This window comes from Canis lupus, chromosome 4, assembly GCF_003254725.2.
Source record: "Canis lupus dingo isolate Sandy chromosome 4, ASM325472v2, whole genome shotgun sequence".
In the NCBI taxonomy this organism is placed as follows: Eukaryota; Metazoa; Chordata; class Mammalia; order Carnivora; family Canidae; genus Canis; species Canis lupus.
Window position 1 is genome coordinate 28,079,018 of NC_064246.1, and position 25,471 is coordinate 28,104,488.

General features: G+C 53.5%; 1 protein-coding gene across 6 annotated transcripts in view; it reads right to left on the bottom strand.

Moving 5' to 3' along the window:
- The window catches only part of DLG5 (discs large MAGUK scaffold protein 5), a 119,174-nt gene that overhangs the window by 15,940 nt on the left and 77,763 nt on the right, over positions 1 to 25,471 (bottom strand). For 4 of the 6 annotated variants that reach the window (XM_049109069.1, XM_025435478.3, XM_025435474.3 and 1 more), the window contains 16 exons: positions 22,943 to 23,130; positions 21,362 to 21,487; positions 18,407 to 18,539; positions 17,835 to 17,962; positions 17,001 to 17,176; positions 16,513 to 16,616; positions 12,733 to 12,825; positions 10,016 to 11,035; positions 9,157 to 9,280; positions 8,693 to 8,837; positions 7,198 to 7,310; positions 6,474 to 6,563; positions 6,004 to 6,154; positions 2,220 to 2,382; positions 1,951 to 2,084; positions 1,138 to 1,284 (listed from right to left, as the gene is read on the bottom strand). In XM_049109069.1, the coding sequence (XP_048965026.1) occupies positions 1,138 to 1,284; positions 1,951 to 2,084; positions 2,220 to 2,382; positions 6,004 to 6,154; positions 6,474 to 6,563; positions 7,198 to 7,310; positions 8,693 to 8,837; positions 9,157 to 9,280; positions 10,016 to 11,035; positions 12,733 to 12,825; positions 16,513 to 16,616; positions 17,001 to 17,176; positions 17,835 to 17,962; positions 18,407 to 18,539; positions 21,362 to 21,487; positions 22,943 to 23,130 (3,035 nt within the window). The remainder of the gene's footprint in view (positions 1 to 1,137; positions 1,285 to 1,950; positions 2,085 to 2,219; positions 2,383 to 6,003; positions 6,155 to 6,473; positions 6,564 to 7,197; positions 7,311 to 8,692; positions 8,838 to 9,156; positions 9,281 to 10,015; positions 11,036 to 12,732; positions 12,826 to 16,512; positions 16,617 to 17,000; positions 17,177 to 17,834; positions 17,963 to 18,406; positions 18,540 to 21,361; positions 21,488 to 22,942; positions 23,131 to 25,471) is intronic. The other 2 variants (XM_025435477.3, XM_025435475.3) reach the window with 1 other exon arrangement.

The window sequence follows — 25,471 nt, forward strand, 5'->3', positions numbered from 1 at the left end:
TTCCTCTGAGGTCTCCTGGTGTCCCATCTGGGCTCTGGTTCTAGCGACTTAGTGTACGGGCTGGATGCTGAGGTTTGTCGAGGTGAAAACATGGCCCCAGCTGAGAGAGCCAGCGGGGGATCGAACAGAAATAAATGCCCCTGCTTTCTGGCCCAGCTGTCAGTCGAGTGCCATAGGCGGCCTCTCTTCCCAGCTGGACTGCACTTGTTCTCCTAACCCTGCTCTGCCTAAGAAAAGTTAGAGCTGGCCTCACAGTCCAGGGCACCACAGACCACTTGGCAAGGTTTGCAGAGCAGCTTCTCTGGCCCAGGGACTGTGCTTAAGCATGAAGAGGGGGCCGCGTGCCGTCAAGGAACTCACAAAGCAGCAAGGGAGACACCGGCAAGCACGCTGGGAAGAGGAAATAGGACGGTGACGGGGACTGATGAGGGGACCTCAGGGGACAGGCCAGCTGTGACTCCGGCGGGCAAGTCCCAATGTGACGGATCCAGGGCAAAGAGCACAGGGCTGGCTACATTCCCTGGCCAAGGAAACAGCTCTGTCCAGGATGACAGGATGGCTGCTGCGTGCCTGCCTCCTCCTGACCTCTCTCCACACCCACCGTATGCACAGCTGACCCCTGCTCACCCTGAACGCGTTGACTTAACTGTCACTGCTCCCTGCCACACTCTCGCTGACTGCTCCGTCGTGGCCTGTACTGGCCCTCCCAGCACGTGCTGCACACGCCTGGACACTTGCCTGTCACCCTCTAAACCTGGAGCTCCCTGGGGGCGACTGCTGATGGTGGCCACAGCCCAGGGCCTGGCTGGGTGGTGACTGTGGAATTCTGTCTAAAGACAGAGTGAGAAAACGAGTAACTGAGAAAAAGAGGAGAAAAGGAGAGAGGCAGAGCTAAGAACAAGTCAATGAGAAAAAAAAAGAGAGAGAGAGAAAAAACAAGAAAGTGAGAAAGGGCAGGAGGGTGAGAGGAAAAAAGGAATGGCATGCTTCCCACCCCAAATCCTGACACCTGCTATATGGCCTGCAGCCCAGGTGACGGCAGCAGGATGAGTTGGGGCCACAGCCATGGCCGCCCACCCTCCCACCCCCCTGGGCCAGGGCGCACAGATGGGAGGCTCACGGCACGGATTTGCTGACCTGGAACTGGGGGTGCTCTGCTTGGCCTGGGGGGTGCCAGGGCCCTCATCCTGCTCCATCAGCGGGTCAATGACAGAGGGATGCTCCGGGGTGGGGGCACTGCTGCCCTGGAGAGCGGCGTGAGTACTGGCAGGGTCCAGGTGGGAGCTGGGAATGGAGGTCAGGAGGAATAAGGAGTGGCTCACAGTCCTCGGCTGTCCATGGCCACCCCCTCGGGTGGTGACCAGGGCTGGGCTCTGAACAGGGACTGGGTCACATGGCTCCGAGCCCCGAGAAGAGCAGACGTCTTGGGAGCTTGGACTCAGGTCGCTGACCCTGCAGGATCGGCCTGTCCTCTCCCCCTCACCTGTCCTCAACTTGGGGATCCTCTCTGAATTCAGGTGTCGGCCTGGAGGCCCACACACTCACTGTCCCTCTTCCTCTGTTGTACATCTTGTCCTTTCGCTGAGCTGTGCAGCGCTGCATGGCGGGGCATGTCTCCCCCTTCTCTCACATGCCTGGCAACCCACAGCTCAGGGGCAGATACAGACAGCGTGTGAGGACACTCTGCGTGAGAATCCCACCCTCAGGGCCTCAGTTCCTGGCTCCACACACCTGTCGGGGGGCTTCTTGCTCTGCATGCTTCCACACCCCACACCTCAGGTATCCTACTTCGCATCTTCCTCCTCCTATATGTGTTTTTTCCAAAATGCAGGGCTGGCCACCTCTCCACTTAGGGCAGCTGAATGGCCAGAACTCACAGCTGGCACCCTGGCTGCACCATCTGTCCTCCCCCGGCCCAGATGGCCCCCCTGGGGAGGCCCAGGCCCTCACCTGGACCGAGAGTGGCTGCTGAGCTGGTGCATGTGTGGATTGTACTGGGCCAGGATGGTGATAGTGTCACACTGCTGCCCGATGATGAGCCGGGCCTGCTGCTCCGTGGCACTCCGCAGGTTTATGCCGTTGAACTAGGAAACATCCAGAGCACACTCAGTGATGTCACGGGAGCTGGGGACGGGGGGAGCACAGCATTCCCGAAGAAGGGAGGAGCAGGGGAGAGGTAGGAGAGAAGGATGCAGTGCGGAGGGGCAGTTCTCGCCTACCTCAAGTAATTGATCCCCGTACTCAAGGCCAGCTTGGTGAGCGATGCTCCCCCCTGTCACCTTGGAGACGTAGACCCCGCCTTTCTCTCCACTCACAATGGAGATGCCCAGTGGCTCCGAGCCCTTCTGCAGCTTGACATGGCGTGGCTCCTCCACATAGGGCCTTGGAAGAGAGCCAACAGTGTGGGGACTCGGACACAATGGAAAGGTTTGGGGCAAATCGGAGGTCAGACATGCAACCAGCTATGCAGAAAGGGGCGGGGACCGCCAGATGCTCCTCTAATGACACAGCTGGATGGGAATGTGATGACCCCCACCTCTGTATGGCAGTGATACATATTCCCAGAACCTCATGCAATACAAACACAACACCCCCCAATGACCACAGAAGCACCCAGCCCCAAAGACACAAAGAATGGTCCTTATAAACTATAAACACTGACAGGCAGGGAGAAAGCACAAAGTTTCATAATACGAGAGGAGTTGCCACAACAAAATGTGCTATCCACAAACCCTGGTGGGGTTTCAGGATGCCCTAGGAGGAAAAGAAGTGGTTCCTGGGATGATAGTCACCCAGAAGAAATGATATACAGTATCAGTTTTTATATTTACCAGTAGAGAGTGATGTACAATGACCATGGAAATTAAGCCACTGCAAACCCAAGCCATTAAAAAGGGAGCGGGGAGGCTGGGAGCAAGGCGAGGACCATGCACTTGCTGGCCTGGGGGGAAGCTGTCCACCGTGCCAGGGCACAAGGGCACTCGGGCAGGGGCCTCATGTCAGGCCAACCTCAGACTCCTCAGGGAGGAGAACCTGGGCCTGGTGGCCACAGGCAGTCTCAGGAGGGATCTGTGGTGGTGGAGACACCTGGAAGGTGCAAAAAGTTAGAAAGAAAAGAGGGATGCTCAGAAAAGGAGGACAGACGCCTAGAACCTAACAGACAGAAAGGCACGCAGGTGATGCTGAGCCGCCCCGTGAGGACTGTGCTGCACACTGCCCTAAGCTCTTCCTCTCGGGACAAAATTACAGCCAAAGGCGGAGGGAGGAGCCAGCTGGAGCAACCCATCCTTGGGCTGCCCTCCCGAGCACAAGGGTAGGGACAAGCTCACATGGTGATGGGCCGGCAGGCTGCTGAGCTACCTCCTTGCCCGCCACCCCTCACTACCCAGAGGCACAGCAATCTCTCAAACTCAGCCTCAGCCTGGGACCCATTACCCAGGGCCCAGTCCTCTGGCAGCCTGAGATGAAAATCCTTCTGACTTGTCCCTTCACTTCTCCCACCCTCTCTCTGCTTCCCAAACTCACTCATGCCGCAAGGCCCTCTCTGATCCTGTGGCTCAGACGCTTATCCCTGGCCTGTAACTTGCAGACCCATCACATACCACAGTGCCAGGCAGTTTGGAGTCGTAAGAACCCTTAACCAGCAGCAACCCACACTGTCCTCATACCCCCAGCCGGCATTAAAGGACAGCATGGCAGATGCAGGCAGAGCTCATTTTGAGTCTGATGCTCCTCAGTTCTCACTGAAAACCCCTTCCTGTGTTCCACCTCCAAAACCTACATCTATCTCAATAAAGCAGCAGGTAGCTGAATCCCAGTAAGCATCATACAAAGCCATTATGAACGATACGGATCAGGATTTACCAGCAGGGAGAGATGTGTGAGCAGACAGGTGAGCGTAATCTCACTTCTATAAATCTGTACAAAGATGCATGGCCAATCACGCATGGAGAGGTTCCTATGAAGGACCCTTCTATGAAGGCACCTCCAGGTGAGGGGACTTGGGACAATCCTTACTTTCTGATCTTCTAAACGATTTAAATCTCTTATTAACAGCGGCACCTGGGTGGCTCAGTGGTTGAGCGTCTGCCTTTGGCTTAGTCGTGATCCCGAGGTCCTGGGATCGAGTCCCCACATCGGGCTCCCCGAGGGGAGCCTGCTTCTCCCTCTGCTTGTGTCTCTGCCTCTGTGTGTGTGTGTCATGAATAAGTAAATAAAAATCTTAAAAAAAATAAAAAAATAAATTTCTTATAACATGCACAAAAGTTTTCTCAGAATAAGGCTGTGTAGTCAAAGAGGTTTATAAAAGCACGCTTTGTGATATTACAAACACCGTGAAATGAGAGTGTTCACGTACAAAAAGATGCAAATTATAAAACAAGCCTTTAAACATACACACATATACACTTAGCAAAAGGGGAAGGGCAACTGAGGAGATGACACGTGACTTTTCTTCTTTCTACTTTCCTCATCTTTCTGGATTCTGCTAATGAGAAGTTACATGATAATGTACTTTAGAATCAGGGGGAAAGCAGCTGTCTTTCCTTCAGTCGGGTCACACATGATAACTACGCCTCTGACCGGACAGGAAGCACTGTGAGGGCAGGAGCACGGACACTTGCCTCTCCCAGAGCAGGCCCTGTTCTCTGGACGCTGCGGGAAGCTAACTATGGGGACACCTGATGGCAGGTGTCAAGGTCCTTTCTGCTTCTAAGGAACCCGCCTGAGTTGGTGGAAGGTCTCACTCCTCAGTGACCTGAGCTGGGGTGAAGTGACCCAGGACTTGGGGCGCATCACGTGGGTGAGATGTGCCACATGAACTGCATCTGCATCCCCTACTGTCCTATAGATAGTATAGGAGCAACTTCTATGTTCCAGTTAATATTCGCTGGTTGTCCGGGGAGTTGTTAGGTTGTCTTACAAGTTCAGATGTTTCAGTTCAAATCATTTTCTTAACGCAGAGCCCACCCTGCAGGGTTCCTTTCACGGCTCACAGCGATGAGGGCCCTCGGCATTCTGGATTTGAGTGGACAAGAGTGGCCCTGTTCCTTTTAAGTGATTAAATAAAAGCAAGCTCCTGTTTAATCAGATCTCCTGAAGACTTATAATCGAGATAGGACCTCTTAACTAGAAATACGATCTGGTCAGTTCTACTCTGAAGAACAACAGAGGTGGGTGGGGTGTGTAGAGCTTGTAGGGGGAGTGAGGGACCCCTTAGAGGAGGCACGTCTGGACTGATTCCAGCCTCAAGCTAACCTGAAATCTCCGCAGACTGGCCAACATTTCAAAATGAACGACTAGATGGCTAAGCCACACTCTTACGCTTCACATACTTTTTTTCTATGCATATTTTATTTCACGATAAACAGCTTGGGAGGGGACAAGTGGTACAGGTGTGTTCTGGAGCCAGAAAGCAAAGAATAAGAATGAGCCCTGATTCTAAGGAAGGCAGCCCAGTCCCCAGGCATGTGACCTAGACCAGTTACTCCAACTCTCTGGCCTCAGTTTCCTTATCTGTAAAAGATAACTGATGACAATGATGATGATGATGACGATGATGCTCATGGGTCGCTGTGAGGATTTCACAACTTTTCACATGGAAAGTGCTTAATCCAGGGCCAGGGAAACAGCGCATGGTGCCACCACATCTTCACCACCAGGTGGTCCCCAGCGTCACTTGCTGCAGCTCAGCCCTCCCGTGGACCTCCCATGGACCTTCTGCAGCAGGAGCCCAGCCTGCTCCTCACCTCGCCGTCTATGGGCACCCCACCTCCTGGCACCATCACCTGCAGGGGGTCCTGGTGAAAGGCTGGGGCAGCACGCCAGAGAATGCCAAGTGACCCCAAGCAGAGCGGTCTCACCCTGGCATTGACTCATTTGGAATCCTCCCACGCGCCTGCTTCTTCTACCAGCAAGGCCCCTTCCCTCCACCAAGCCCCGGCCTACTGTAGGGATGTGTCGCCCACTGCCGTGCCCATGGTACAGATGCCTAGGCGTGCTCACCTGTCCTTCCTCCGTTCCCCGAGGGCCGCAGGGTTGACGGCAATTCTGGGCAACGTGGAGGCTGAGGTCTGGGACTGGCTACAGGAGGACAGGGTGTCGATGTTTAGGGGTGACTGTGGAGGCGTGCTGCATTCCGAATGCGACAACGAACCTGCAAAGGTTCAAAGGTGCAAAGCAACTTGGGCTTTGCGATCTCACATCTCCGTTCCCTTGTGGCCCAGGCCAAGATGGAGATGCGATCCAGGCACGTGGCTCCACGCCTCGGCCACACCGTATGGCCTCGAATTCAGATGCCGGGGCTCCACGCAGCCTTTCTACCTAGTCTAGCCCCACGTCACCAGGCCTGAGCCTGGGCTCACCCAGCACGCACAGCCTGACTGAGATGAGGAAGAGGTTACGCGCTGAGCCCAGACGCTGAACGACGAGGCCAGAGCAAGCCAGCAGGCGAGGACGGGGGTGTGAGTTCTCACCTCTATCAGAGCCCACAATGGACCGAGGGTATCTTGGCGTTGACGGGATTTTAATGCGTTCCGCCTTGAACTGCAAGTTGCTTGAAGACCCTATGGTGCCATGAGGGGACAAAACTTCAGGCCTGGTATAAACACCACCCTCAGTCCTTCACCACGTCAGTGCCTCTTAGGGAAGAGGCAGTCACAACAAGTGCAAAGCAGGCCCTGCCACTTCTCCCCAAGGGGGCCTATGTGTGAAATGGTCAAGAAAAGCAGATGCTCAACACCCGGTTATCTGAGTGAACCGTGCAGGCCTGGACAGAACAGGGTCACACAAATCTCACCCTAGCCCCCAAGTGACAGAGGGGACTGCCCGCCTCCACCCCAAGTGGCTGGAAGCGGCGCCACCTGAGTCTCTTTATCAGGCAACTGCTAGTCTCTGCCTCTGGGCTGCATTCCTCACAAGTGAACAGAAACCCCCAGAATCACTGACAGGCTCAGAGACAGGGAGTGAGGCTTGTGGGCCAAGGAGTTCCCTGGAACAGCCGTATGCCTGCCGGGAAAGCCTAAGAGACACAGAGGCCGAAGGAGACGCTCTCTGGGCAGCATGGGGCCACCCTGCCGTGGAAGCAGGGAAGGGCCTGTGTGGGCAGGCGATATGGAGGTGGGGCCATGAGGATGGAGGTGGAGAGGGAAACAAGGCTAGTACCCCGCTACGGTGAGAAGGCTCTAGTGGCACCATTACCGAGGCGGGCGCTGGAGGGCAGAGAGTTGGACCCGTGGGAGGCTCTCATATCTGAGTAGTCGCTGCCAGACCTGTGGCTCAGGTCCAGGCTCAGGCGTCCCTGGTGCTGGACGCTGCAAGAGAACCACATAAGTGAGGTGCTTGGGAGGAAGACCAGGGCTAGAGGCGGCCTGGGCCAAGGCCTCCCGGAGCCCACAGAAGCCACCTGCCGGTAGCTGGGGACAGCAGACTGCCATGCTCAGAGGCAGCATCCAACGAGGGTCCCGCCCACAGAGAAAGGGCTGTGCAGGTAGAGGAGTGGCATATCTACTTCAGCCCTGGACTGGACTGGCCTCACCAGGAGCAAGGGCTTCCACAAGGGCTTCCACCGGGAAAAACAGGCCCTGAACCCGGGGCCCAGAGAAGTGGAGCCTCTTCTCCAGGATGGGCGGGAGAGGCTGGATGGACAGGGACCTGCACACCTCACTCAGGCCAGCTGCCAAGAACAGTGGAGCGCAGAGCCCAGGCTTCACCCATCTCGGGTGGGTCTACAATCAGACCCAGTGATGCCCTTTTCTCGCTGCGTAATGAGACATCTCTTCCCCACCTAAAGCCTAGACTAACAAAAACCCAACCTCTGCATCATGGCCGTAGGATCTGTGCCCTACAACCTGTGCTCTCCTCCTGACTCACGGCACCTGGGCCAAGCTCCCGACTCTGCCCCAGGAGCCCAGCCCACTGTTCCCAGGGATCTGGGCTGTGGCTCCCACGCCTGCCTTCCTGGGGACTCCACCTAGGTCTTGTGCAGCTGGCTCTCAGCCTCCCGATCTCGGTAGCATCCCCCTCTTCCCCTCTTCCATGGGCCCTCCCCTCCACCCAGTCCACTCTCCACCCTCTTCCAAGTCGCAACCTAGCTGGTCGCCCTTTGCTGCAGCCTTCAGAGCTACTCAGCACCACCCAGTACCCCTCTGTTCACTCTTCTCATCTGCCTCCCACTCTCAGACATAAACATCCCATGAGAAGCAGCTCACTGATTACGTCCTCCACTGTATATCCCCCCTGGAACTACGACAGTCCATGCTACATAGTAGGTGACCAATTAGAACTTGCAATGACTGAATGAATGAATGACCTTGAGCCAGCCCATTCACCTTTTAAGGCTCAGTCTCCTCATCCACAAAACGGAGACAACAGTGCTCACGGGGTTGCTGTGGCCTTTAAATGAGATGAGGTTTACAAAGGTCCCAGTACACTGTCTGGCACGTGAGCACTTAAGCACCAGCTGCCATTACTCTCTCTCTCTTTCTCTCTCTACTTTTATAAGCTCCGTGCTGGTGCATGAAGAGAGCATCCTCAGACTTCACTTTTCCTGGGGCCCCAGTGTGGCTCTAATCAGCCCCTTCTCGGCCTCGCAAGGACACTCTCTGCCTGCAGACCACTTTATGCACCAGTGGCTGTATGTGCACGCGGGCCTGGCCAGCCAGGGTGCAGGGAGGTGTGGGCTGACTTCACATACCTGGGATGCAAACCCTGGGGGCCGACCTCTCTGGGCACAGGCGGGGAGCTGCAGGGGCCGACCCGGTGGCTCCGCACGGTGTAGATGGGGTTCCTTAGGATGGAACTCACAGTGGTGCTCGGGGTCATACTCCGGGGAACGGTGCCTAGAAATGGGCTGGGTAAGAACGATCATCCCACAGCCCCAGGCCTATGCAAGCTAGTGGCTTTCTCCACCTGTACAATGGAGGAACTCACTTTACTGCTTCCTATTTCCCAGGCTACAGTGGGAAGAAGGTGCTCTGAGAAGCTAAGAAATGTCCCTGATATGACACTGAACATCCCAGACAGGGAAGCCACTGCTCGTTCTTTGGACCTCTGGTCTGAGGACACACAGAGGCACCTTGAAATGACTGCCTCCGCTCTCCCTGGGACCAGCAGCCCTGCGAGGCCAGCATGAACCCTCCTCGCCGCCCAACGACTCACCCACAGATGCCCTGCCAGGGTACAATGGGGGGTTGCTGTGCCGGCTGGAGTGCCCTGGTGAGTACGGGGACCATTCCTGGAGCTCTGGGCAGAGCTCTCCACTGGCCGGGATGCACTTCTGTTCCTGCAGGACCAAAGACAAGAGACAGTGGCTGGAAGTGGAAATGCACAGGTGTCTGCAAGCCTGTGCCCTAAGCACTAGCTCTCCCACTGGGACACGTGACGGGACAGTCAGGGAGGTCACTGCCCATTCATGTTGCCTTACATACCTGGAAGGGAAGAAATTCCTTCAAAACTACTCTGGAAGAAAACCACAGAGAAAGAACCTGTTCTCTCAAGTAAATTATGCACAGGAGGTAGGATGCATGAGGCCACCAGGCACATATATAGAACTGCTCCTCCAAACTTGCATGGCTGTGTGAGGGTCTTTGCCTGCAGAGAGTAGCACGGATTTGTTCTCCAGCTCAGAGCAATTTCTCCCACCTGGAAATGACTACAGCACCCACAGAAACAAGCCAGCCGCCCCCTGCTACCGGCCAACAGAGTCACAGGTGCTATCGCGGCTCCCCACATCCTGCCAGGCAGGTCCAGGTCACCTGCTTTTGTTGTACAAGTTCAAATGCTTCTTGATGAGAAAGCAAATCAGACACCACACCCGAGAAAGTGTTCCTGTCTTGGCATCATATGCCCATTGACATGTTTACCCCCCACATCCCTTTCCAATCTCCTGAGGACGGCTCCTTCCTGCCGGCATCCACCAACCAGCCCGCTCCCCTTTCCTTGGTGGGTGCTCAGGGCTCAGCACCAGGCTGGGGACACCAGCTCAGGACCCCTCCCCACGCTCCCGCCCCCACCCTACCTCCAGGAACTGAGCAGGAATCACTACTGGAGCCAGCTTGGGCCGAAAGCTAGGAGCAGACTTTGGACGACGGCGCTTCTGCCCCAGCTCGTCCATCTTCTGGGAGGTGAGGTCCCCGTCACAGGACTTCTTGGCGGGCAGGTAGGAGGAGTCTCCATCCCCTTCAGGGTAGTAGCTGGAAGCAATGCGGACCCTGCCCTTGCGAGGGGGTGAGGTGTGCGTGGGTTCCCCAGGATCCACGTCAGGGGGCAGTGCGCTCGGGGGGCTGGTGGACGGGGAGCTGCCCACCAGAGTGGCCTCGGACTCGGAACTGGTTTCCAGTCTGTGCTGAAATTTAATGGAGTCGCTCCTCCTGGGAGGTTTTGGGGGCGTCAGAGGCCCCACCCTTTTGGAGGGCTGGGGGGAGTGAGCAGACCCAGGGCCAGGGAGCAGGTAATCTATTTTGGGGGGAGTCTGAGGACGTTTGAAAGTGTTAGGGTCGAAGATGGACTTCCTTTGCTTTGGCTTCTTATAAACAGAGAGCTTCTCGGGCCCTGCCGCAGAGCCGAGCACCGCCTTGGGCCAGGTCCCGCCGCTGTTGGAGCCCTCAGGGTCGGCCTTATCCAGGGGGGCCTCGGCCGCCCCGCAGGGGCCCACCTCAGTCTCGAAGGGCAGCAGGGGTCGCCGGCTGCGCACATCCAGCAGCCCATAGCCTCGCTCCCCAGAGGCGTCTGAGCGGAAGGAGCTCAGGCTGCGCTCGGAGGCACTGGGACAGGCCTGGGGGGAGACCGGGAAGGGTCCCCCAGGAAACGGCTTATGCAGGAAGGAGCTGCTGCCTCCCGGGGGGCCCAGCTCCCGCCTGTCCTCCAGCCTGTCTGCGTAGAAGATGTCCGTCTGCGTGGAGTTATTGTGCTGCAACAAGCTCCGTTTATTCTGAGCCTGGACCTCGGGGCCATGGGCTCGGACACTCAGCATCTTATCAGAGTCCTTGATGTTTTCAAAGATGTTCTGGCCACTCCAGGAGGAGCTCTGAGGGAACACCTACGTGGGGACGGCAGAGAGTGAGAAACAGGGAGGAAGGCCACAGAACTAGCACCGCCACCGAACGCAGTCCCTGCAGGGGAAGTGAGGATCAGCAACAGTCCACACACCCCCCAAAGACGGCTGGCCCGATGCACATGCACGCGCACACACATGCGTGCACGCCTGTCCCTGACCGGCGAGGCTCTCTCATGGCCCTGGCCACCATGAACCATGGGAGAGACTTCCAGCACCATCTGCAGCTGCCAGCACAATGCCCTACCTACATTTTAATAAAATAGTTAAGTAAAAAAGTAAAGGGATGCTCGGGTGGCTCAGAGGTTTTGCACCTGCCTTCAGCTCAGGGCTTGATCCTGGGGTCCCGGGATCGAGTTCCACATCAGGGTCCCCACAGGGGAGCCTGCTTCTCCCTCTGCCTGTGTCTTTGCCTCTCTTTCTGTGTCTCTCATGAATGAATAAATAAAACTTTTAAAAAATAAAAAAAAGTAAAGATTAAAAAAATATCTATCTTGTAGTACATTCATAGGATTTTAAATCATACAGCAACAAAGAGAAATGAACTATCAAGCCACAAAATGACAGGAAGAAAGCTTAAATGCATATTACTATGCACAAGGAATGCATAATTCCTTTGAATTGGAAGAAGCCAATTCAAAACGGCCACATACTGGGTGATCCCAACTGTGACATCCCAGAAAAGGCAGCACTATGGAGACTGTAGAAAGATCAGTGGCTGCAGGGACTTGGGGGAAACGGGGAGGAAAGGTGGAACTCAGAAGATTCTTAGGGCAGTGAAACTAGTCTGTATGATACTATGATGGTGGATACACTTGTCTGAACCATAGGATGTACAACACCAAGAGTGACTCCTGTCAACTATGGACTTCAATACTATTATAGGGGCACCCAGCTGGCTCGGTTGGGGGAGCCCATGACTCTTGATCTCGGGGGCCCCAGCTGGGTGTAGAGATTACTAAAAAATTAATAAACTTTATAAAAACATATTACATTGATACTAGCTCATTGATTATAACAAATGAACCCCACCAATGTAAGCTGCTAACAGCAGGGGAAGCAGAGCAGAGGGCTTGGATGAGAACTCTTGAACTAGCTCACCTTTTCTGTATCTAAAACTGCTCCCAAAAAGTCTGTTAATTTTAAGATCATTAATTTTTAAAAACATCTCTTAATGAAGTGAGTGGGCCTATTTTTCTCAACCTTCTATCATAAATCCTTTCAACTACGTATAAAAGTTGAGAGAAAAGTTCAATGTCCATAAACCCACCATTTAGAGTCAACAATATTTTACCAAATTGTCTGTTCTTTATCCACACTGCAGAGCATTTGGAAGTAACTTAAACATTATGACATCCCACCCCTAACAACCTTACCATATACTTCCCCCAAATAAGGCCATTTGGCCCTTTAACCCCAATACCATCACTGTACCCAGGAAAAATAACTACTGAGTTCAGATTCAAATGTACATCACTGTCCTCAAAATGTCCTTCATGTCTTGTTTTGGTTTTTAAACCAGGATCCAGTCAGGATTCATGCACACCCTGCACTTTATAAATCAATACCTTGTTTTCAAGGACTCCCAGCGATGCCGAGTAGCAGCTCAGGTATACGGAGCTGAGGCCTTGCCTGCCCCACAGCCGATGAGAGCAGAGCCGGTGTTGGGTGGGGGCCCTTACCTTCAGGAGGGAGAGGGTCAGGGAGTCCTGGCAGCTCCGCAGCAGAGATTCACACTCATTCAGAGATTTGTTGTCCAGTGCAATGCCATTGATCTAGGACCAGACAGAGAGCCTGTGAGGCCCACCACTGGGTCAGCGTCTCTGCCAGTCTGTTCTGGACAGTGGGCCTGGCTCTTCTATAGAGTACCCAAGTCTGGAGCTGGCAAAGGAGAGAAAGCGCTTCCCCAGGAAAGCCTGAGAAATCCAGTTAAGGGGCATCTGAGGCAAAGAAAACACACGGCCTTAAAATCATGCTAGGGGCAGGTGCTTGTATAATTGGGACCAGAACACCAAGCACCCCAGGGGGGCAGCCAGGCTTTGCTGCTGCCCACCATGCGAGGTGCTGACTACGGCTCAGAACTGCTTCACGCACAGAGTGGAAAATAAACAAACACATCTGCCTGCCAGGTCTGAAGACTTAAAAATGAGATCATGGTGGGGCGCCTGGGTGGCTCAGTCAGTTAAGCATCTGTCTTCAACTCAGGTCATAATCCCAAGGTCCTGGGGTCAAGTCCCGCATTGGGTTCCTGCCCTGTTTCTCCCTCTCTCCCTTGCCTTGTGTTCTCTCTCGCACGTGCTCTCTCTCTCAAATAAATAAAATCTTAAAAAAATAAATAAAAATGAGATCATGGTGTGGAAGGCCTTTATAAACTGTGAGGTGTCATGTGAGATGAGATGGTATCATCACTGTTCGTGAAGATTCTCATAATCTCTTAGGCCTCAACCTCTGTCCACATTTCTCACTGATATGTTGCACTCTTTTAAATAAGCGTATGCATGACAGTGAATGGTTAGACTGGGATGCACCCACCCAGACCACGGAATACTGCGTCAAGAAAATATAGCGTCAAGAAAAACACGCTAACAGGACCCTGAGCACCTGATGGGTCTCATGGCAGCATGCTGGGTGGAACAGCTAATCCCAAAAGGACATAAACCATATGATTCAATTTATGGAATGTCCTCGAGATGACAAGATTATACAGATGGAGCAAACTGGCTGCCAAGGGTTAAGGAAGAGGGTTGGAGGGCAGAGTTGTGGATATTCCTATAGAGGGGTAACACGGGAAAGACCTTTGTGCCAGTGGAACAGCGCTGTATCTTAATTTTTTGGTTGCTGTTACTTAAAACGTGATAATAAAATGACGTAGAACTACACACACACACACACACACGCACGCACGCACACGGTTCCCGTATCAACCACCCAGTTTCGATATTATTTAGTCATGTAAAAGGTAACCTTTAGGGGAAACTGCATGAAGGGCACATGGGACCTCCCCGCACTATCTTCACCACTTTATCTATTTTTCAATATTATTTATTTAATGTCACAACTGAATTATTTCTCTATTTCAAAACCAAAAGTTAAAATTTTTTTTTTAATTTTTATTTATTTATGATAGAGAGAGAGAGAGAGAGAGAGAGAGGCAGAGACACAGGCAGAGGGAGAAGCAGGCTCCATGCACCGGGAGCCCGACATGGGATTCGATCCCGGGTCTCCAGGATCACGCCCTGGGCCAAAGGCAGGCGCTAAACTGCTGCGCCACCCAGGGATCCCTCAAAACCAAAAGTTAAAAAAAAAAACAAAATAGGCAGAGTGATTATTTTGGAGTGATGGATTAATTTGGTAGTTCTTTTCTTTATAACTTTTCCACATCTTTTTAAAGATTATATCTATTTATTTGAGAGACAGAAAGATCAAGCAGGGGGAGCTGCAGAGGGAGAGGGAGAGGGAGAAGGAGGCTCCCCGCTGAGCAGGGAGCCCTATGTGGGGCTCAATCCCAGGACCCCGGGGATCATGACCTGAGCTGAAGGCAAACGCTTAACCTACTGAGACACCCAGGTGCCCCAACTTTTCCACATCTTAAAATTTTTCAAAATGGCCATATTGCTTTCAGATTCTGACATCCCCCCAAATCTGAAAAACATTGGCAAAGATGGGAAGCAATGAGCTCCCTCACACACCACAGGTAGGATCAAAAAGACCATGATTTCTTTGACCACACAGGGAAAGATCATGTCAAATATTAAATGCTGGTGCCCACTGATCCAGCAATCATCCCCCGCACATTCCTGTGGGTCTCTGTGGAGGGATGTAGCAGCGGCCTTACAGCACTGCTTGTAGAAGCAAAGATGACCTGACTGTCCACCGGGGGAACCGGTTAACAGCTTGACTTGCTGCCACGAAGGAATATGCAATTACTGACATGATCCCCGTGGAAGAACCCTCCAGGGCACACTGTGCGACACAAAAGATGAGGTTAGCAGCTGAGTATATTATGATCCCATCTGGGGGAAAACAGAAGGAAGGGAGGAAGGGAGGAAGGAAGGAAGGAAAAAGTGGGAGGGACACGTGTTTGTCGTGTGTGCTTCTGTACAACTGGGATTTTGTGTGTGTGCTGGGGGAAAGGGTGTGACTTCAACTTTAATGAGTCAGTTAGAAATACTAATTTAGACTCAGTAATCTCACAGCATTTTGGGGGCTTGGTCACCAGGGATGCCATTGGGTGTCCCCAAAAGGGACACATGAAGTTTATGGCAAGACTATCTGCAATGGCGGAAACTGAAGACAACGTATTACGTGCACAAGGAGGGAAGCTTTCAACTACAGATCACCACGAGGTTGATAAACATAATGAGGCTCACTTTGGAAAGATAACCATGATGTGGAATAGCAGGCTGATACCACTATCTATATCTTAAAAAGCAAACAAAACCCAGGAAGCTTTATCTGTGTATGTCAATTTGTATGAGCACTCATGGTCTGGCTAGAAGCACTTCTTGCAACTGGGGGCAGAGCTTTGTTTTCTCCAGGGATAGGATTAAAGGGGAAAAGCGGGGATTACCACTTTACATATTTTTATATTGAATGAATATTTTATGGCATGTAAGTCTTACTCTGGTGATTAAAAAGTAAATATAAAAATAAATGGATCTAATGTTTAATTACAAAATTTTTAAAAATCATACAAAAAATTAATTAAAAACCACATACAGATATCTTCTTTTTAAAACTGGTATAAATAGGGACGCCTATGGCTTAGCTGGTTAAACATCCGACTTTTGGTTTCAGCTCAGGTCGTGATTTCATGGGTCATGAGACTGAGCCCCACGTCAGGCTCCACGCTCAGTGAGGAATCTGCTTGAGACTCTCTCCTGCCCCTCCCCCCATGTGCACACCCTCTCACAAATGCGTGTGTGTGCTCTCTCTCTCATGTAAATCTTAAAAAAAAAATAAAGAAAACCTTGATGTAAATACACATTCGTATGTGGAATAAAGGCTCTAGAGAAATACATTTCGGGATCCCTGGGTGGCGCAGCGGTTTGGTGCCTGCCTTTGGCCCAGGGCGCGATCCTGGAGACCCGGGATCAAATCCCACGTCGGGCTCCCAGTGCATGGAGCCTGCTTCTCCCTCTGCTTCTCCCTCTGCCTGTGTCTCTGCCTCTCTCTCTCTGTGTGACTATCATAAATAAATTAAAAAAAAAGAAAAAGAAATACATTTCAAATTGCTCATGATAACCTTTTATCTGTAGGTGGTCGCAATAAGAGGGATTCTTATTTCCTTCATATTTCCTATTTTCTACTATAAATTAGAAATACACTGTCAGAAAAAAAAATGTTTGTTCACATTAGAGAACGAGGCAAACATAGAAACTCCAATCACTACTTTGTGTTCCACCGCCCCGACGTCCTCTAACCGTCCACATGGGGCAGACAGCCCCAGGCCTGAGGCTTACCGCCACAATCCTGTCTCCCACGGCGAGGGACCCCTCTTTGGCAGCCGGGCTTCCAGGCACCACAGCGGCAGCATACACTCCATTCTCCAGACTGATGCCGCTGTCTGTGAAAACCACAGAGGGCAGACACAGGCAGTGTCCAGTTAATACCTGCCCCGGTCGCATGGCCCTCTGGTTGTCCCACCTCATCTCTGTAAGACGAACTCATGAGGGGCACGTTAGCCAACTGCAACCTGTCAGTCCCAGCATCCAGGCCAGGTTGGTGGACCACCCCGGGGCTCAGTCATGTCTGCTCCAGGGAATCAAACACTTGGAGACCAGCAAGACCCAGGCCCCAGGGGGCCCCCTGCCAGGGAGGCACCCATGCTACATTTAAGCAGCATCGATGCCTCTGAAGCAACACACCTGAAAACGCACATATCCCCTCTGCACAAGGAAGGGGTGCCCTGCTGTGGGAGGCGCCCCACCTGCGTCTGCGGGCCCACTACCTTTCTGTCCACTCAGGTTGATGTGCAGTGGTGTGATCACCTTCCCGCCCAGAGACTTCCTCCGCCGCACAACCATGTTGATGGCCCCCTCCCCATTGAGGAGGGCTTTGATGGCCTGCTTCTTGTCCTTGTTGATGAGGTCCACATCGTTGATTCTCAGCAGCCAGTCATTGACCCTGAGGAGCAGCACAGCCAGGTCAGTGCCCACACAGGCCTTGGGGCCAGGGGGGCAGGCCCCATCGCTACAGTTTGGGGGAAGCAAGTGCCAGAAAGCGGGTGCCCCACATACAAGGTCAGACAGGTGGCCTCTTTGGGAAGGGTCAAATGGCTACAACCAGACTGCCTGCGTGCAAATTCTGGCTTTACCACATACTAGCTGTGTGCCCTACCTCCTCTGGACCTCAGTGTCCTCACCTGTAAAATGAGGCAATTAGCACTACAGTACCTCATAGGATTTTAAAGATTAATGAAATGATTATACACAGTGCTTAAACCAGTACTTAGCAAATAGTACTTTATTATCATTACTCTTTCACGGAACAAACACGCGATGTCACAACACCCCATGCTCGGGCACATACCGCCTGAGCCCTCTCCTACCTAGAGAGGTGAAGCGTGGTACCGGGGGCCTGTGCAAAGATCAGACTCACAGGCTCTCGTGAATCAGTCTCCTTCCAGAAGGATGTTAGGAGCGGAGCCTGCAGGCCTGAGACTGCCAGTCCCTCCCTCAGACCGCAGGGTGTGCTCAGTTAACTGCCGCCTGGCTCTCTGGGTCCCTCACAAAGGGTCAGAGGGGCCCCCTCCCTCCAGAGCCTGGGCCTCCTCAACCCTTACCGTAAGCGGCCATCAGCAATGCTTCCTTTGTCCACTTTAGTGACAAATATCCCACAGTCCCCAGGCAAACAAGGCTCATTCACACCTTCCGCCATATCGAACCCAAGTGCTTTCAAGTCAATATCCTCCTGTCAAAAGAACAGCAGCCACACACTTTACAAAGCAGTGATTAGAAATATCCCACTCTTAAAGCTCAGGCCACTGGCCACCGTGAGGACTGGCCCTTCACCAGGTCGGACGGGGCGCTCAGTCCCCAGGACGAAGCCCGGGGGCAGCTGCCATCTGCCCCTTCCAGCCACTGCAGACACACGTCCCTGCAGCAGGGCTCTGCTCTGCCCTCCACCCTCCACGCGTGGTGCCAGCATCTGCCGCTGGAGAGGCCACAGGGACCAACCTGCCATGAGCCAGCTTGGACAACCACAGCGAAAGGATGCGTGTGCTCCGGCAGGAAGGGAAGCTGAAGCTTCAACACTGACAGCCATGACCCTGGGGAACCCCACAAGGGGGCCACCATCTCCCACCCCTGCCCAGAGTCAGCAGAGCAGGCAAGAAAAGGCATGGAGGCAGCTCACCGTCTCCCTTTCAAACTCCACAACTTCTGTTTCCCACTCCATGGAATCTGTGTCGATGGCCGAGTCGTGGGAGCTGTGGGCCATCAGCTGCCGGAACCGGGCCTCCTTTTCCAACTGGGATTCCATCTGCTCCCTAGGAACAGAGAGGGCCATGGCGACGGTCCCCTGGGAGGGGAAGCAGCTCGCCCCAGTCCCAGCTCTGAAGGTCACCACGAAGGCTCAATGGGGCTCCTTGTGCTCTCATACTTCATGCCAGCTTCCCAGTAAATCTGGAGCAGCATGCCAGAGCTTCTTGGATATAGAGGTTTTCAAAAAAAAGACCCAAGTCTTCCCAAATTTATCCAGAGGCTTAATGCAATTCCTCAGGAAATGCCAGCAAGACTTTTTGTGGATATGGACAAGACTATTCAAAAATGAGTAGGGAAAGAAAGGCAAGGAATTAGAAGAGCTAGAACAATTTTGAAAGTGAAAAACTAGGACGCCTGGATGGCTCAGCGGTTGAGCATCTGCCAATCACTACCTTGGGGTCCTGGGATCAAGTCCCACATCGGGCTCCCTGCATGGAGCTTGCTTCTCTCTCTGCCTATGTCCCTGACTCTCTGTGTCTCTCATGAATAAATAAATTCTTTAAAAAAAAAAAAAAAGGAAGAAAGAAAGTGAAAAATTAAGTGGGAGGAATGACTCTGCTTGATTTTAAGATGTTTCCTATAGCTACAGAAATCACGACTGTATGGAATTGCCAGGAAGACAGACATAGAGATCACTGGGACAGAATGAAGAATCCAGAAATACCCCACAAAGTACAAGAGGGACCAAAGTACTTCAGTAGACAAAGGAGAGCATTCAACCAGCGATGCTGGAGTACCAGCACGCCCGGCAAAAATCTGAAGACACCAGGACTTACATAGAAATCAGCTCAAAACATATCACAGATTGGAATGGTAAAGGTAAAGCTGTAACATGTTTCAAGGGAAAATATCTTTGAGATGTAGCATTAAGGTTAAGGGTTCTTAGTAACCATACAATCCATTAAAAATTAACAATTAAGAATCAATAAATGGGACTTGATTAAAAAATTTAAGCTCCCAGAAAGATCCAGTCAGGAGATTGAAAAAATATCCAGAAACCTGGTACCAACACCTAGCAACTTACACCTGACACCTCTGGTCCTAAAACCCATGCCCCGATGACCTTTCCATCTCATCAACGCTACCCTCTGGGCTCCGGGCACACTCATGACCTCTTCCTGGTTCCTGCTCAAGTGGACATGCTCACAGGTCCACGCTTCCATCTGGGCTGTGCTCTCACGGGCCAGCTCCAGAACGCTACTTAGCCTCAGGGCAGAGCCCCCAGAGCCTCCTTCCTGGGACATGGCTCCCACCAGCCCTGTGCAGCCTGGAGCTCTGTGTTTTGTTTTGTTTTGTTTTTTAAGATTTTATTTATTTATTCACAAGAGACACAGAGAGAGAGAGAGAGGCAGAGACACAGGCGGAAGGAGAAGCAGGCCCCATGCAGGGAGCCCGATGTGGGACTCAATCCCGGGTCTCCAGGATCACACCCCGGGCTGCAGGCGGCGCTAAACCGCTGAGCCACCAGCCACGGGGGCTGCCCGAGCTCCGTGTTTGACGCTGCTGCACTGGCTCATCTCTCAGAACCCCCCGGGGCAGGTGTGCCGCCTCTGCAGACCGGGGCCTTCTGGGCAGTAACTCGGCCTCCGCCCCAGCACTGGCTAGAGAGCATTAACAAAGAGGAGGTGCAGATTCAGACGTGCTGAACAAACTAATGGAATTCAACTTTCTTAGAAGTTCCAGGCAATTCCAGTTCCATTAAAATGTAAAACTTCCTTCGGAGCTCAAGCCCCCAGGGGCCAGACTTTACCCTAATTTGGTTCCATCACTTGCTAGACCCAAGGTGGGTCCCTGGAGAGAGTGTGTCACTTGCCTCTTAGCCCAAGATTTTCTTTAGAGCACTTGAGCCCGAGAGATTCCGTGTTTTTATCGAGTAACTGAAGCTGGGTGGCTCATGTTAGAGTTACTGATGGGGGAGGGACGGGAGGCTGTCACTCTGGCTGAAAGGTGCTGCTCCGGCTTGCAAGGCTCGCACCTGCACGCCCTCTCCTCCCCACCCTCACCACCATCTGCACTGAGAGCCACTGCTTCTCAGGAGAGTCCGCTGCTACCTGCAGGGACAGCTTCGGGCTTCCGCCAATCTCTCTGGTTAACTCTGATCTTTGTAGTTTAAGGCCACTGCTTAGGGACACCACGTCTCAAGTCACAATCCTGGGTGCAGTGCCGTACTGAGGGGGAGGCTGACACCCCAGGCAGTCTCTTCCGAGCAGGCATCTGAAGCCCACAGGCAGAACAAACTGCCACGTGGTGACGGCTTTCCAAACACTGCGTCACCATGTCAGGGCTTTGTTCACAGAGCTGTCGCTGGAGGGCCTGCCTGTGGCCTGTCTCCTCCTGTGTGCTGGGAGCCCCACCGGCAGAGACCTGGTCCACAGTTTAGTGGCTTCCCCAGCACCTCCCACAGGCCCAGCCCATCCAGAGCAGCCACTCAATACATGCTTGCAGAGTTGGTGAATGAATGAGGTAGAGAGGGGATGGATGGATGGATGGATGGACGGACGGACAGAGAGTACCCACTTGCCCTGTCTCCAAATGGATTGCCTATGAACAGAGACCTTCCTTCCTGCGTGCCTTTGCACACGGTACCTGCCCACCTCCACATGCTCACCAAAGGGCCCTCGTCTTCTGTGACGGTCTAAGAATTTCTAATGAACTCTCAGCATGGATACAGCATTCACATCCATTCTACGGACGGATGGAGTGAAGCGGGGTGAAGGGACAGACAGCCAGGTGGCACGCAGCAGCCTTGCCCTGGCAGGAGAGGGCCCACCACACCCCCAGACGCAAGCTCACGGTGGGCAGGTGCCCCCCCACCCCCCCGGCGTACTTGAGCTCCTTGAGCTCACGGCTGACATCATTCTTCTGCTTGCGAGTGTCGTCCAGGCTGCGCAGAGCTTCGGCCAGCTCGCTCACCGCCCGGTCCCGCTCCCGCCTCAGGTTGTCACAGAGCGTCCTGGTGGGGAAGACGGAGGCCAAGGTCACCGTGAGGGGAGAAGGGCAGAGGACTCACGGCCTGCAGTGGACTGCGGCCCTGGCCCCCAAACACCCTGGTGCCTGCCTGGCCTCCAAATGCACTGAAGGAGTGCTTGGGAGTCCAGAGGTGAGGCCATCCGGGCCAACCCCATCGAGGGTCAAAGAAGACACCAAGGGCCAGGAAACAAGACATCTCCACAGTTACTGGGCAACGGGTTCTGAACGTCCAGTGCTCACCCCACAGCTTCGCCCTCAGTGTGCCTCGGTGAATGCCTCACCCCCAGCCCCAGCCCGCCTGGCAGGCCTCTGTATCCCAGCACCTATCACATGCTTCCTATCTACCCACATGCAGGCCTTTTAGAGCTGTCCCTGACCCCACAACTAGACTGAGCCCCCCTACTTGTATAGAAACTATGCCTCATGCATCTCTGCAGCCCTGAGCTCTGGGCAGGTGCAAAGTGCGGGCCTGACAACTCCCCACCGAAGGACCACGTCAGTCATTCACAGAGAAAGTAGGGACAGCTGACCTGGCAGCAGGGGAGCGTGTGCTCTGGGCCACCTCCAGAACTGTACCCTACCACTGGACGGCCCCTAAGGACTGGTCCCCATGTCTGCATGGCCCCCAATACCCTCCACCCTGAACCCTCACCTCCTGACTAGCCTTGGTAGGGAGCAGTCTCTCCTCCCGACCACCACAAGGGATCTTTCTGAAACTCTCAATGACCAAGTCACCACAAGCACCACCACAGCCCCTCATGGCTCTACCCCAGCCAAGAATCAAGGCTACCCTGCAGGGTGTCCCTTTTGAGGCCCTCACTGCCTGCCATCAGGAACCCCCATCAGTTGCCTCTCCTGTGACTCCCAAGTCCACGCCTGCCCCAGCTGTGCCCCCGTGCCCTGCATGCCCCCATCATAGCTCTGACTGTGGCCCTGGGATTCACCATATCATGGCCCTCCCCTGCTGCCCTGTCTGACAAAGCTGCCTGTGGTCCCCACAGTGCTGGGCACCCCTGCCCGGGAGACTTGGAGGCTGTTTCTCTCCCAGGGTCTCCTTGTCCGAGGGACCTAAGATTTTGGCACACAGTAGGTGCCCAGAGAATACCAACTGAAAGAACACATTTTTGACATGTCTGTTTCATCAGAGGTCCCCCTAAGAAAAAAAAAACGTCTTTGTGCCTCCCCATGGCAGGGGGAGGGTCTCATCCAGACACGGTGCACACGCAGACACATAGGTTGAAATAAAATGGGAAGCAGAGACATAATGGACACTTCGAACGCTATGAAGCAAGGCTGGGCCATCACCCCAGGTGAGAAGAGAGGAACAGAGGCCACTCTCACCTCACCTGAACACGTGGCAAGTGATTCTGACCCTCCCCAAAGACCCAATGCGTCATGGGGAGACTGGAGCCCGCTCCAGGCCAGGGGTTCCCTGTACCGGATGCTATCCCGCTCTGCCACGATCTTGTCCCGCTCCTGGAAGGCCCAGTCCCGCCGGCACTTGGCCACATCCGCCTCCTGGAGGGCTTCCTTCAGCTCTTGGCACAGAGCCTTGCACTGCTTTCGAAGGAGTTCAGCCTCCTTGTTGGCTCTCCCGGCATCCATTGTCACCGTGTCTTTGATCTGCTGGGGTCAAGGGGTGAGCAGAGGGGTGGTTACTGAGCTTCCTGGCCCAGAAGTGCCCTCTAGCTGGTGCAGGGGCTGAACCCTCAGGAGCTGGATGGAAGGAAACACAGGATCCTAGCCTGAGCCCATCCCAACACACCCCTGCTGCACCTGCACCACGCCCCGCCCCTCCCCGTGACTACATGTCCCACAGCCACACTCAAGAAACCTAGCGACCGTGGCCCACAGAGCCTGGACCAGAACCCAGCCCCTCCTCAGCCTCCATCTCAGTGGCCCAGGTGGCCTGCCTCCCCCGGAGGGCTTGTTCCAGGCTCCTCCCTGCCACTGCATGGCTCCTACCTTTGACAACCCACCTTGTCTCTCTACAGAGCTCTCCCATCAAAACATAACGAGGCAACCCTGAATGCAGTGAAAGGTGCAAACGTCAATCATGATGATTCCCAACCCCCTGTGTCGGCAATACTCATTTTTGTGCTCTGGCATATGGAGTTATAGTTTTAAGATTTTATTTATTTATTTGAGAGAGAGAGAGCGTGAGAGAGAGCACAGTGGAGGGGAGGGGTGGAGGGAGAGGGAGGAGCAGACGCCTCACTGAGCAGGGAGCCCCAAGTGGGGCTCGATCGCAGGACCCTGGGACTATGACCTGAGCCGGAGGCAGACGACTACCCAACTGAGCCACCCAGGTGACCCAGAGTTATTTTTAAATCCGAAAATACCCCAGTGTTTTCGCTGGAGAAGTCCTGTGTGTCTCAGTTTGTTTAAAAAAGCTGAAATCTGAACCAGTTGCACCTTGACACCTCCCCAAAGCATTACATGCTCTGCTACCATTTTGAATCAAAGTCTTGGAAGCACTTGTAGAAAAAGCTCCCTCTGTACCCCAATAATCCTTAGACGACACGGGGGGAAATGACAGAGTGAGTGTCTACCGCAGGAGGAATTCCCGATGCAGCTCGAAGGCTTTCAGAAACAAAGCACAGACAGGACACGAGAGGGGCAGGTGGCGCTGCATCTGCGCCAGGAATCCCCACCTCTGAGCAGCAGGGGCGAGGAAGACAAACAGGCCTCTGCTGAACCACAGCTTGCCGTCCACGCGGAGCTGGACACGCTACCTCGGCTAAGACGCGTTCGAAAAGACCTCAAAGGTTCAGCAAAAAAAAAAAAAAAGGTTCAGCCAAGACAGGAGGATGAGACAGAGGAAAACACACAGGGTCAGCTCACAGGCCCCGCTCATCTCTCAAGTACAGAGTCAAGACTAAAGTCTGCACAGAAAGTACACCTTGGCTCACACCTCACATTTTCCGAGATCAATTCCAATAATTTCCGTTTTGATTTTTTCCCACTTTCATGTCGTGGGGAGGATCTGTTTACTTTGCTATTTTTTAAAGACCAATTACTACTGTTAAACGCATCAAGGACTTATTATAATAAGGAATAGGTTTAATGATAGCATTTATTTAAAGTTACATTTTACTTGATGTTTTATAGTATATTAATATAGTTTTACATTTGAACTGTGTTACTGGGGACGCCTGGGTGGCTCAGGGGTTGAGCATCTGCCTTTGGCTCAGGGTGTGACCCTGGGGTCCCAGGACTGAGTCCCACATCGGGCTCCCTGCGTGTAGCCTGCTTCTCCCTCTGCCTGTCTGTCTCTCTCTCTCTCTCATGAATAAATAAGTAAAATCTTTAAAAACAAAACAAAACACTGTAGTACATGTGGTTTCACTGCAAGGCCTTTCCACTTTGCCCTGGACGACCATCTCCGGATGAGGACCGGAGGGGAGACACGACAGGCCAGCACTGACCACTGGGCAGCTCCTACCCTCTCCCCCCGCGGTTAGGTCTCCAAAATGAATTCACTCTCGGAACACTGCTTCCATATGAGGAACACGAGAAGTACGAGACCTCATTGTACCCACAGGGGAGAAGAACGGTGAGGTATCTGAAAGGACCCTCGGTGTGATCCCGTGCTAACACTGACGAGGATGCTCGGGGCCCAGGAAGCGCCAGGCCCCCCAGGCCCTCTACACTGTGCTTTCTCCCAGCCGCCGGTCTTCACCTGCAAGGGCACCACCCGAGACCTCCTTCTGGCCCTGGGTGACCTGGGGCCACAGGCTCGGGACAAGAGGGACTGGTTTTCCCGAGTCACTCACTCGGCCCAGGCACAAAGCCCACAAGCCAGACCCCACGGAGGCACGCGGGGGTGCTGGGAGAGGAAGGTGCTCCTGAGCGACCTGACCCGTGGCTCCCACCTGGGGGGCGGCTCATAGCCTCCGAGCTCTCAGAAGGCCGTCCTTCGCCCCGACAGCACCTCCTCCCTCACACGGCTCCACTCTGGCCCTCG